The sequence below is a fragment of the Sapajus apella genome, unplaced genomic scaffold (assembly GCF_009761245.1).
Source record: "Sapajus apella isolate SASKATOON/1434 unplaced genomic scaffold, GSC_monkey_1.0 scaffold16, whole genome shotgun sequence".
NCBI lineage: Eukaryota > Metazoa > Chordata > Mammalia > Primates > Cebidae > Sapajus > Sapajus apella.
This window is the reverse complement of record NW_022436956.1, coordinates 23,162,399-23,176,210: the sequence shown is the minus strand read 5'-3', so window position 1 is coordinate 23,176,210 and position 13,812 is coordinate 23,162,399. Positions and strand designations below refer to the sequence as shown.

General features: G+C 38.0%; 1 protein-coding gene across 15 annotated transcripts in view; it reads right to left on the bottom strand.

The window, feature by feature from the left end:
• Window positions 1-13,812, bottom strand: part of ALG9 (ALG9 alpha-1,2-mannosyltransferase) — a 91,353-nt gene that overhangs the window by 69,953 nt on the left and 7,588 nt on the right. For all 15 annotated transcript variants that reach the window (XR_004270933.1, XR_004270932.1, XM_032285594.1 and 12 more), the window contains 4 exons: window positions 11,428-11,498; window positions 6,807-6,895; window positions 3,881-4,016; window positions 144-231 (listed from right to left, as the gene is read on the bottom strand). Coding sequence is in view for 13 of the 15 variants with exons in the window: in XM_032285594.1 (XP_032141485.1) it covers window positions 144-231; window positions 3,881-4,016; window positions 6,807-6,895; window positions 11,428-11,498 (384 nt within the window). In the remaining 2 variants the exon portion in view is untranslated. The remainder of the gene's footprint in view (window positions 1-143; window positions 232-3,880; window positions 4,017-6,806; window positions 6,896-11,427; window positions 11,499-13,812) is intronic.

Below are 13,812 nucleotides of genomic sequence, written 5' to 3'. Positions count from 1 at the left end.
AGTTTTGCTCTGGAAACATTCTCAAAATGCTAACAGGATAAACCTGAGAATGAAAAACAGAATAAACTCCTAATGTTCCTTTTTCACATCAAAGTTGCTTTCATTACAACTTTAGGACAAAACAAGAAGAAAAGAAAACTCACCAGAAAGAGTATGAGGGCCACCAGTGACCAATAAAAGAAACTCTTCCACCTGTGTTTCATGACCATCAAATCAAAGGCAATGGGTAAACTATTTAACACAGAAACAGAGAGTGGGGAGTTAAATAAATACTGACAGGTCAGATTCACACATACCTCATGATGAACTGAGAATAAAATGCCTCTTCCAGTTATACTGAGGGAAGAAACCTGGTATGTGAGAGGATGTCCTCACAGGACCCATCAGAGTGCTCTGTATCCCATGGATGCATAAGAAATATAATTACTGAGCTGCTGGAATCAATTCCATTTTATACACATTTATGTGTAACAGACATCTAAAATATATTATTAAGTATATGTATCCTACTGTCTTACACCCACCCTGCCAGATAAGTAAGTACTGACTTCCCCCTTCCGTGATTTACAGGATTTCCAGGATTTTAGCAATATAACGTTATTATAACTTTTCCCTTCCATGATTTACAGGATTTTAGCAATACAACGTTATTACAGACTTTTTTTTTTTTGAGACCGGGTATCACTCTGTTGCCCAGGCTGGAGTGCAGTTGCGTGATCTTGGCTCACTGCCACCTTCATCTCCCAGGTTCCAGCATTCTCCTGCCTCAGCCTCCCGAGTAGCTGGGATTACAGGTGTGTACCACCACACCTTGCTAATTTTTTTGTATTTTTAGTAGAGATGGGGTTTCACCATGCTGGCCAGGCTGGTCTCAAACTCCTGACAGGTGACCTACCTGCCTCAGCCTCCCAAAGTGCTGGGTTTACAGGCATGAGCCACCACGCCCGGCCTTATCTTTGAATTTATATGGCATCATTATATCTATCATTTATTTAGCAATGTCATGTGCTGTCACAGTATCTCTTCTGTGATTTGAACCTCCATGTTGTTATGTAAATTCTGCATTAATGTTTTATGTTTTTTTGGTCACCCCAACTACTTCCATTTCTATAGCACCTGTATTTCTCCTTTGATAAGTCATACTTTTAATTACTTGTCCAATCTCTGTCTTTCTACTAAAATGTTAAGTTCCAAAAGGGCAGGAACCATGACTGTCTAATTTCCAAAATATCAGCAGAACCTAGCACAAAGCATTCAATGAATGATGGTATATTGCTAACTGACTGATTGTGATCCTGAAATCACTTATCTCAGCAAAGGCAGACTCATCAAAACATGTCACTCGAGTATTTGAGGAACTCAGTGAAATTCAATGTAGATGGAATAGAGAATGAAAGGAATGAAAGAACTGATGAAAAGAAGCTGGAGAAGTAAAAGCAAGATCATGCAGGGCTTCGTGTGTTAAATCTTTGAGTGTGGATACCATAGAGCAGGGGTTGGCAAACTTTTTATTTAAAGGACCTGACAGTATACATTTTAGGCTTTGCAGGCCACATATATTATCTGTTGCATAGTCTTCTCTCTCTGTGTATATGTTTGTTGTTTTTAAAAAACCCTTTAAAAATATAAAAACTATTTAATTATTGGGCTGTACAAAAACAAGCCAGTCAGCCAACATCTGTGACATAAAGCAATGGAGAAGCTACCATAGAGTTTAAAACAGGGAGGTGATACAACTGTATCTGCATTTGAGTAACATAACTCTAGTTTGAGTTTGGAGGGCAGATTTACAGGAGTCAAGACTAGAGATGAGGAGATCATTTAGGAGGCTGTGTAGTAATCCAGGAACAGAGGGGAGTGAAGAAAAGTAATCAGATTCAAAAGATATTTAGGAGACACAATAAATTAACAGGAGTGGGAAAGAGAGGAGAGTCACAAACAATTTTCAGGTTTCTGGGTCAGTAATTGGGAGATGGTAGTACTATTTACTGGGATAGAAACACAAGTAAAGGAACAGCTATGGAGAGAAGATAATGAATTCGGTAGCTATCTAATAAGCAACTGGGAATATATAAATGAAGCTAAAGAGAGATAATTGGACTAGACATTAAGATATGGAATCACCTTCATGTTGGAGAGATGGAAAAAAAAAAAGGACATGGGAATCACCAAGATGATGGAGAGAGAAGAAAGTACAGAATAGGGCCTAAGATAAAATTCTGAGGAATATGAAAATTTGAGAATATGCAAAATAGAATAGAAGGAAGAAATGGAGGTGAGGAAACCAGCCTTTAAAAGGCAATTAAGAAAATTAAAAATGGCCTATTCTTTTAGTAACTACCCTTATAAAAATTTACCCTACAGGGTGTGGTGGCTCACTCCTGTAATCCCAGCATTTGGGGAGGCCAACACAGATCACGACGTCAGGAGTTCGAGACCAGCCTGACCAACATGGTGAAACCCCATCTCTACTGAAAATACAAAAATTAGCTGCATGTGGTGGCATGCGCTTATAATCCCAGCTACTCAGGAGGCTGAGACAAGAGAACTGCTTGAACCCAGGAGGTGGAGGTTGCAGTGAGCCAAGATCATGCCACTGCACTCCAGCCTGGGCAACAGAGCAAGACTCTGTCTCAAAAAAAAAAAAAAAAAGTTCACTAAAGCATTGAGTATAACAGTAAAAAAACGAAAAGCAAATGTCTACCAATAAGGCAATAATGACGTAAATCATGGAATGCTATACAACCAATATAAACAATGATATAAATTTATTAACATGTAGAAGACATATATATAAACGGAATAATTCCCATTTGTTTTAAGAACGTAGATAGATATGTATACATATATTTATACACACAGGATAATTTTTCTGGAAAGATATACACCAAAATATTAGCACTGACTATCTGTGGATTGAGCTAGAGGAGAAGAAAATTCGAAATTATTTTAACCTTGGCCAGGTGTGGTGGCTCACGCCTGTAATCCCAGCACTTTGGGAGGCCAAGGCGGGCAGATTCACAAGGTCAGGAGATCGAGACCATCCTGGCCAACATGGTGAAATCCCGTATCAAAAAAAAAAAAAAGAAAGAAATTATTTTAACCTCATACAATCTGGTACTTACTTTTTGTTATAATATACTTCTAAAATAACCTTAACATCAGATTAAAATATTTTTCTAAATTACTCATGGTACAGGTAAGAAATTAAGGCGGCACACACTAGAACAGAAGTAGTGGGAACAAAGAGTATAGAAAGAACTTGGGGGGAAAAATGCTGGGGGCAAGAAAGAAGGAAAACTGGAGGAAATTCAGATTTCAAAGCTGAGTGAATGAAAAACTGCACAGAACAGGGTGGTGCCATGTGAAGAAAACATCAGCTGTAGAGTCAAAAAGGCCTGGATTCAAAAGCAAACATAATCTTAAAGGTAAATTCTTCAAACTCTTGGAGTCTGTTTTCTCATTTATAAAGCACTAATAATTTTATTTCTCCTGCAGAATTGTTGTAAGTTTCAAGATAAGGTTTACAAAGGGTTTCACTGTGCCTAACACATAGAAGATGCTCACTGGTCACTATTCTTTTTTTTTTTTTTTTTTTTAATGAATGAGAGGTTCTTATGTTGCCCAGGTTGGCCTTGAACGCATAGCCTCGCCTCCTCAAGCACCAGGACAACTGGCCTGAGCCACTGCGGCTCCTCACTATTCTTATTAGAATTAATCATAATAGTAAGTGCTAAGAGACATATTCTTCCATTTCCCAGAATCTTTGACAGCCCAATTGATTAACTTTAGATTCTATGCAGACAATATGGAGCTAATCCAACATTAACATTTACTATATGCCCAGAGATACGTGGGAGAAGGACTGTTCATTTCTTACCCAAGAGCTGCACTGAATGGCCAGCCTAAGATGGCCCCAGCTGCTACTCCCAGCACAGCAATGGAAGTCTTTTCCATATACCATCCAGTCATGGCTATCAACGTAGTGTACATACAGAAGCTACTAGGAAGGAATGCTGCAAGAGCGAAGAAGTGAAAAAAGGCGGAAGAACAAGAACTCAAGGTTAATTAGGTATCAATTAAAAACTGATTAAATGTAAATTTTGCAGTGTAAATATCGACATGGCAAATTGTCAATAACCAGGAACATATTTTGGGAAATGCTATATTAGAAAGGACAGCACAGTGATATTCCTTTTAAAAAAAAAAGAAAGTTCAGTGATTCTTAATTTCTCACTCCTGTTTTTTTTTTTTTTCTTTGTTTTTGGAATGGAGTCTCGCTCTGTTGGAGTGCAGTGGTGCGATTTCAGCTCACTGCAACCTCTGACTCCCTGGTTCTAGAGATGTTCCTGCCTCAGCCTCCTAAGTAGCTGGGATTACAGGTGTCCACCACCACTCCCAGCTAAATTTTGTATTTTTAGTAGACACAGCGTTTCACCATGGTGGCCAGGATGGTCTTGATCTCCTGACCTCATGATCCACCCGCCTTGGCCTCCCAAAGTGCTGGGATTACAGGCATGAGCCACTGTGCTCGGCCTCCCACTCCTGTTTTTTTAGGTACCAACCCAATTATACAATTCTAACCATGTAATTCCTCTCCCAGCCTATACCTCAAATAAAAAACTTACATAATTCCAGGGGCTCTAGGAACACCCCAGGATTATATTTCCAGGCAGGGAATATGCTTTAAAAGACTTAGAGGCACGGCTGACAATTTACTTCTGAAGAAGCTTATCTGCTGTTGGTCTTCTGAGACTGTCCTGGTCCTAACCTCTAGCCCCAGAAATTCTAGGAAGCCTCCTCAAGGGCCAGATATTGTATGGCAGCAATGCTTTGCATCCTCCATCTGCTGACACAGATAGTATGGCCTTTAGATAGTCCCCTAATTAGTTCCATCTACCTCAACCTTGTTGAATATAGCAGAGGAGAGAGTACAGGGTCTCTGCAACAATAACAATTGATTAAAGTGTTTCTAGTATCTCTGAACAGAAATGCAGATCTGCCTCTTTGCTGCAGAAAGTCTGATTCAGTAAGGAAGAAAAATCAGTATCAGCTACAAAAACAACCACAATTAATAGGCAGTGAGATTTTTTTAAACTCAGCACAGGGTTCAGAGTCTCTGTATGAAAAGATGCTTTCAACTTATCTGTGTCTCAAATTAGATTACAAAAACAAAGATACCCTCAGGAATTGCCTACATATAAAGATCAATTGTAGGAGCAGCAGACCAGGCACGGTGGCTCATGTCTTTAATCTCAGTACTCTGGGGGACAAGGTGGGAGGACTGCTTGAGGCTAAGAGTTTGAGACCAGCCTGGGCAACACAGTGAGACTCCATCTCTACAAAAAATTTAAAAACTAGCTGGGCATGGTGGTGCATGCCCATAGTCCTAGCTACTTGGGAGGTTGTAGTGGAAAGACTGCTAGAGCCCAGGAATTCAAGGCTGCAGTGAGCTATGATTGTGCACTGCACTCCAGCCCGCCTAGGTAAAGAGTAAGACCTTGTCACTTGAAAAGATTTTAAAAAAGAAGTAGCAAAGCAACTTAAAAAACATGTGAGGTACACCCTTTACCAATAAATGTCAAATAATAGTGATGCCATCCAAAGCTGTCAGTTCCAGCTGCCAGTGTAGAGGACAAAGGGAGCAGAGAAACCTGAGGGTAGAGCCAGATGCATTTAGGACAGGCTCTCAAAGTCATTCTGGAGTACAGCTCTGACATCTCTGCAAAACAACATCAATTTTGATATATTTAATAAGGGAAAAGTAAGTATATAATTTTGTGCCACATACTATGTTTTTGTGTATACTCAGTGTATATGCTAGATCCTGTTACATTCAAGCAGAAACTAAAATTGAGACAATTATATCCAGTAACTAAATTTTTCTGGAGAACTGGGAACAGACTACCATTTGGCAGTGGGGCACCATGACTCAGCTTATACAACACAAATGTTCAATGGCAGTACAGTTTGAAAATCAATGCTCTAGAGTAAGGTTTTTATTCTAAATTTCCAGAAGCTTATCTTTTAAAAAGCCCAATGGAAGATGCATATAGAATACATCTCAAATAATATATCATCAATAGAAACAGAGCCATCAACAACAACAAGGTCTTTATGTACAAATAGCTTCCTTAAACAAAATAAAAGAATTACTTTCTTTCCCCTAATGGTCAAGAAAGGAAGTGGGTGGTTGATACAAAAATGTAATATAAAGCATCCTGGTGAGACTATCAGCTTTACCATTTATGAATTTTGACTTTTAGTAAATCATTTCACCTATGTTTCAATGTCGTTACCAGCAAAAGTGAGAAAATATTTGTCTTACATGGTAGGATTGCTACAAAGGTCAATCAAGATAACGTAGATAACAGTGCTCTGCAAATTATTGACATATTCTACAATATAACCTACATTTGAACAAGTGTTTCCTTTAAATGCAACTATGAACTATTGGTGGCCGAGGGCGGTGGCTCACGCCTGTAATCCCAGCACTTTGGGAGGCCGAGGTGGGTGGGTCATGAGGTCAGGAGATCAAGACCATTCTGGCCAACATGGTGAAACCCCATCTCTACTAAAAATACAAAAAACTAGCTGAGCATGGTGGCGCATGCCTGTAGTCCCAGCTACTCGGGAGGCTGGGCAGGAGAATTGTTTGAACCTGGGAGGCGGAGGCTGCAGTGAGCCAAGATTGCACCACTGCACTCTAGCCTAGTGACAGAGCAAGTCTCTGTCTCAAAACAAAAACAAAAACAAAAAAAAACTATTGGTGAATCTGCAATTCCCTCATCTGCCCTTTTACTTACCTGATGATGAGCAAAACATGCCAGTGCTAAGAACCAAGAAGGCTAGCATCATTCGACTCACATGCAACCCAAACTTCTTGCACACAGCCCTAGGAAAAAGGCAAAGATTATTAGCATGAATTCAAATCAAAGGAGAAAAACATGCACCACAGGTAACACTGAAGATCTAAAGTCAAACACAAAACTACCTTGATACGTTTGTTAGCAATTCACTGTGCATAAGAAACCCAAACATTCTTATTTCTGACACAGAAGAGAAGCTCCCTACCTAAAAGAAAACATATTTTTTACATGCTAAGATTATATCTATCAAGTGGAAAACAGAATGATGTCATGAAAAATAAGAGATGGCAGATTCAGGTGGGCACACGTTCAAATTCTGGCTCTGCCACTTACTAGCAGTGGAACCTTACTCTAGTCGAATAATGTTTGATTCCTCATGCATGAAATAAGGATAATAAGTAACACAAACTTCGTAAGGTTTCTGTGAGGACAATGCATGGAAAGTGCTTAGGAGAGTACCTGGCACACAGTTGCTCAATAAATGGTAGTTGTCAGAAAAAAAGGCTAGGAGATAAATGAAAATGTGAATAAGTGATTATCTAAATCAGTGTTTGTCAAACTTAAGCAACTACATATCTTCTACTTCTTTCTTGTAGGTGTTAACCCCTCAAATTAAACATATTTAGGCATTATTACTGCTTCACTTAGTCAGTGTTTGTTCAGACATATCCATGTGTTAATCATTTCCTAGCTCAGATTCCTTACTGCATTTCAGAGCTTCTTCTGAAATAATTTTGTTTTTTCCTAAGTATCTCTTTTAGAAGTTCTTTTAGTGAGAATCTGTTAATGATAAATTCTGGTTTTTTGGTTGGTTGGTTTCCTTTCTTTTTTTTTCCTTTCTTTTTTTCTTTTCCCAGAGACAGGGTCTCACTCTCTGTCGCTCAGGCTGGAGTGCCGTGGCATGGTCATAGCTCACTGCATCCTTGAACTCCAGTGTTCAAGAGAATCTCCTGCCTTAGCCACCTGTGGCTAAGAGTAACTGTGACTACAGGCATGTGCCATTACACCCAGCTAATTTTTTGTAGAGATGAGGTCTTGCTATGTTGTCCAGGCTGATCTTAAATTCCTGGGCTCAAGCGATCCTCAATGATCCTCCTGCCTCAGTCTCCCAAAGCACTGGGATTACAGGCTTCTTTCTTTTTTTTTTCTTTATCTCTCTTCTATTTTTTTTTTTTTAACTGAAAAGTCTATTTAGCTCTTGGTCTTAAAAGATGGCTTAACCTAGTATACAATTTTAAGATAAGAGTTATTTTCTCTCAGCCTTTGAAGATACTCTTTTTTTGTTTTCTGGTTATTAAAGTCTTCTGTCAGTGTAACTGCCTAACACTCCTTTGTAAGTATTTTATTAGTTCTCCATCAACTTTTAAAATCTTTTTCTTTGTCCCTATTGTTTTACACAGTTTCACTACACTAAGTTTTTATGTATCTAGCTTGGAATATGTTGGGCTTACTAAATTTATGATTTAGCATCTTTTTTTCCCCATCAATTCTGGAAAATTCCCAGCTACTAATTCCCTGAATATTGCCTCTCCCTATTCTATCACCTCCTTCTACAACCTTATTAGATGTGTATCAGATCTTTAAACTCTGGCTTACATATTTGTGTGTGTGTGTGTGTGTGTGTGTGTGTGTGTGTCTGTGTGTGTGTCAGAGTCTTGCTCTGTTGCCCAGGCTGGAGTGCAATAGCGTAGTCTTGGCTCACTGCAACTTCCATCTCTTTGAGTTCAAAAGATTCTCATGCCTCCACTACCCAAGTAGCTGGGGCTATAGGCGTGCACCAACATGCCCAGGCAATTTTTTTATTTTTAGCAGAGATGAGGTTTCACCATGTTGGCCAGGTTGGTCTTGACCTCCTGACCTCAAGTGATCCACTTGCCTCGGCCTTCCAAAGTGCTGAGATTATAGGCATAAGCCACTGCGCTCAGCCATAGCTCACACATTTCTTAACCTCTTCTATATTACCTTTTTTTTTTGGTCTCTCTGTACTGCATTTTGAGTAATTTATTCAAATTGATCTTCCAATTTACTAGTTTACTCATCAGAATGTCTAATCTGCTGTTTAAGCTAACTACTGAGTTTTAAATAACAATTTTACATAAATATTGATATTACATAGTATTACATATTATATAATTCTTGTAAGTTCTGATTTTTTTTTTAATTTATCTGGTCATCTCGTTTCTTGTTCACATTTTCAGTTCTTTTACTTGTTTGAAAATACTAAATACACCTATTTTATGTTCCTATTTCCCAATATATGAAGTTTTTCAGGTCAACGTTCTATTGATTATTATTTCTGCTGATTCTCACTCATAATGTCTTGCTCCCTTCTGTGCTCTGTGATTTATTTTTATTATAATTTCTTGTTCACTAGAACTTTATCTCCGGTAATTTTCAAACACTTGGATTAAGGGTCCATATCTCTAGAGAAATATTTTGCCAGATGCCAGGGGCACTACCAACCCAGAATAATTTAAAATAAATTCTTGGGTGGGCGCGGTGGCTATGCCTGTAATCCCAGCAATTTGGGTGGCTGAGGCGGGCAAATCACAAGGTCAGAAGATCAAAAACAGCCTGGCTAACATGGTGAAACCCTGTCTCTACTAAAAATACAAAAAATTAGCTGGGTGTGGTGGTGCGCACCTGTATTCCCAGCTACTTGGGAGGCTGAGGCAGGAGAACTCCTTGAATCTGGGAGGCAGAGGTTACAGTGAGCCGAGATCACACCACTGCACTCCAGTCTGGGTGACAGAACAAGACTCTGTCTCAAATAAACAAACAAACTTCTCAGCTTAGGGCTTGAAGGACCATGCAGGTGATTTGAATTCAGGCCCAAACCCCTATGTTATGATTACAATCCTCAAAGGCAGCACTGGCTTTATTTTTTTTTCCTCTACTCCACTCATAGTCAAGGCCAAAGATTTTTTTTAATCTGACATTTTTAGCTGTAGGAAGATTTTTAATAATGATCATTAAGTCAAAATACCTTTAAATATATTACTAAAGCATTATTAAAATAAGACATTTGTTAGATATAATGAAAAACAGGTGGCTATTTTTATTACTGGGACACTTAAATGCTTAACAGTTCCAATTAATATTCAATCAACTGATAGGTACTTTGTGAAAGACAATATATTGGGTGCAAATAAGAGCAGTGAGTCCCACGCTGGGAGTAGTTTATCAACCAGGCTGTAGGGCAGAGGCAAATCATGATCCTATATCTTAGGACTGAAAATAGGGTGCAACTAAATCCTATCAAGTAAAGACCAGTTAGATACTTATTAACAGAATTAAAATGAATGATATGAGGATATGGTATTTATGAACCTCAGGAAAGAAAAAGGTAATTAGAAGTACAGTGTTCCTCTTCAACTGTTGGCTTCATACAAGAAGTCACACTTCAGATTTAATATCAGGAGCTACAAGTGATGGGTGCATCAAAATCTCAGAAATCACCTCTAAAGAACTTATCATGTAACCAAAAACCACCTGTATCCCAAAAACTATTGTAAGAAAAATAAAAATTAAAAAAATAAAAAGAGAAAAATAAATAAAAGAAGTTTTTAGTCTAGCCCTGCTGACCCACAACCCACCAACCCACAAATCAGTCTGGCTCCTCCAGCGTAACCGCTATGAAGAAAGTGGTTCAGGCTGGGTGTGGTGGCTCATGCTTGTAATCCCAGCACTTTAGGAGGCTGAAGCAGGCAGATCACGAGGTCAGGAGTTCGAGACCAGCCTGACCAACACAGTAAAACCCCAACTCTACTAAAAATACAAAAAAAAAAAAAAAAAAAAAATTTGCTGGGCATAGTGGCAGGAGCCTGTAATCCCAGCTACTCGGGAGGCTGAGGCAGGAGAATTGTTTGAACCTGGGAGGCAGAACTTACAGTAAGCCAAGATCATGCCACTGCACTCCAGCCTGGGTGACAGGGCTAGACTCTGTCTCAAAAACAAAGAAAAAAAGTAAAGAAAGTGGTTCAACAGCTCCGGCTGGAGGCCGGGCTCAACTGTGTAAAAGTTTCCCAGGCAGCTGCAGACTTGAAACAATTCTGTCTGCAGAATGTTCAACATGACCCTCTGCTGACTGGAGTACCTTCAAGTACAACTCCCTTAAGACCCCAGAAAGTCTGTTCCTTTTTGTATTAAAATGAATCTTTCAAAGGTTTTCCAAACCACTTCTTAGGATTCAGTAGATATTCAAAACAGTTAAATCTGAAGCCTGTACAAAGGCTTATCCCTGTAACACACGTGCCATAATATACAAACTTCTACTTTTGTCAGTCTAACATCTACTTCTCTGAATTTTCATGAATTTCTATCTATTTCACAAGGGTAACTGTTTTATATACGCTACCAGCAGCATACAATAAAACTTAGTATGGAAAAAAAGAAATTTGCTTTCCCAGATTAAAAAAAAAATATGTATAGTAGTATATCAGGGGCTAGAAGGAAAGTGTTTTCTATTTCTAATCACTGCCTAGACTATCACAAAAGATAATCTACGCAATAACGGGTTTCCTCATAGCACTTTTAGAAGCAAAACTTTTATACTCACTTGTAAAAGTAAAGTTCACAAATACAGCTCACAAAAGCCAGAAGACATCGCAAAAAGTAAAAGACAAGAATCTGAAAGAAATCCAGAAAAAGAAAACAGAAGTCACAGATATGAGCTAGAAAAACTCATAAACATGAACTGCTCTCATTTGTTGTCAATAACACTGTAAACTACTATAATTCTTTTGGAAAACAATATGGATCAAGAATTTTCATATCCCTTGACTCAATATCAGTATACCTACTTCTATCACACCAGCTGGTGGAGGTTGGAAGGTGGAGCGCCATTCATGAAAATGTTAATTGCAGTTTTAGTAAAAACTGTTTTAAAAACTACAAAATATCCAATTATAGAGAAATGATTAAATAAACTAGGCTACATCTAGTACATGGACAATTATACAAAGACAGTGAAAACATTCTTGCAATATAATGCTCATTCATTCAACAAGCACTTCTTCAACAACCATAATATATCAGGTACTGATTATGACAAAATATTAAGTGAAAATGTACAATTCAATATTATTTATACATCAGTTACAGCTATGGAAACTATATGCATATGGAAAGACTGAATAAATGTAATAAAATGGTAAAAGTAGCCATAGCAACCTGGTAGATTTAGGTTGAGTATTTTTCCTCCTATCTTCTAAAGTTTTATGATGTGGTTTTATTAATTTTATAGTTGACAGCATCAATTTAAAAAATAAAAATAATAAAATAGGGGTTAGATTGAATAGCTTTATACTACAGAATACCATATGTTTCAGAGCACTGAATTTCTCAGAAAATAAACACTACTTAATATATAGTATGACTGGCCAGGTACAGTGGCTCAAGCCTGTAATCCCATCACTTTGGGAGGCCAACAAGGGTAGATCACCTGAGGTCAGAAGTTCGAGACTAGCCTGGCCAACATGGCAAAACCCCATCTCTACTAAAAATACAAAAAAATTAGCTGGGCCTGATAGCAGGCCTCTGTAATCCCAGCTACTTCGGAGGCTGAGGCAAGAGAATCGCTTGAACCTGGGAGTTGGAGGTTGCAATGAGCTGAGATCACACCACCACACTCCAGCCTGGATGACAGAGCGAGGACTCCGTCTCAAGAAAAAAAAAAAAAAGAATATATATATATATATATATATACACACACATACATACATATATGGTATGATTACTGTAACTGCATATCACATGAAAAATACTTTCCATTTTCATGATTATAAGCAATAAATTTTTTAAAACTTGTATAAAGTATCCTGTAAATGCCCAAACTCATTCATTAATTCAATACAAATATACCAAAAGCCTACTTACTATACACTGAGCAGTATTTTAGATGCTATTAGGAACATAGATAATTTTAGTACAAAGTTTATACATTTAAGGACACCTCATCTAATTGGAGAGAATACATACACATATTTAGAAAGTTAAAATTTAATATGAATTAATATAAGAATTCTGTTTGAGAGCAGGACAAACACCACCATCCCTACTAATATTCAACTGGAAGTTCTAGTCAGAGCACAATGACACAAAAATAAAATGAGGTAACAAAATGGAAGAAACTAATCTTAATATACAAAGATGAAAGAGAACCCACAAGCTTCACCTGACAAACCATTGACACTAATGAGAAAATTCAGCAAGACATTTGGTATTAAGATAAAATAAAAGAAAACAAGATACCATTTATGATCACAACAAAAATGCAAAGAATCTAGGCATTAACCTATCAGACTTCACAAGACTGAAATGAATACTTAAAAAAAAATTATCACCTCTTGGCCTTTAGGTAAGATCAAGTGTAAAAAAATTTATTAAAAGACACAGAAAACTTGACTAAATGGATAAATATATCATTTTAGGGATAGAATGACTTAACACTGTAAAAGTGTTAATTCTGCTAAGTGCAGTGACACTCGCCTGTAATCCCAACGCTTTGGGAGGCTGAGGCAAGGGGTTTTGCTTGAGGCCAGGAATTCAAGACCAGCATGCACAATATAGTAAGACTCCAAGTCTATAAAAAATTTAACATTAGCTGGATGTGGTGGCATGTGTCTGTGGTCCTAGCTACTCATGAGGCTAAGGCGGGAGGATCCCTTGAGCCCAGGAGTCTGAGACTACAGTAGGTTATTCCCACACCACTGCAATCCAGCCTGGGCAAAAGAGCAAGGCCCTGTCTCAAAAAATAAAATAAAGTCAAATAAAAGTGTTCATTCTCAAAATAATATGTAAATTCAGTACAACTCTAATCAAAACCTAGCAAAATTTGGGTGAAGGGCAAACTGATTCTAAGATGATTTTTAAAATACAAATTTTAAAAAGGATAAAGTGAGAAATTCATCCACCAGATACTGACATACATTACAAAGCCATG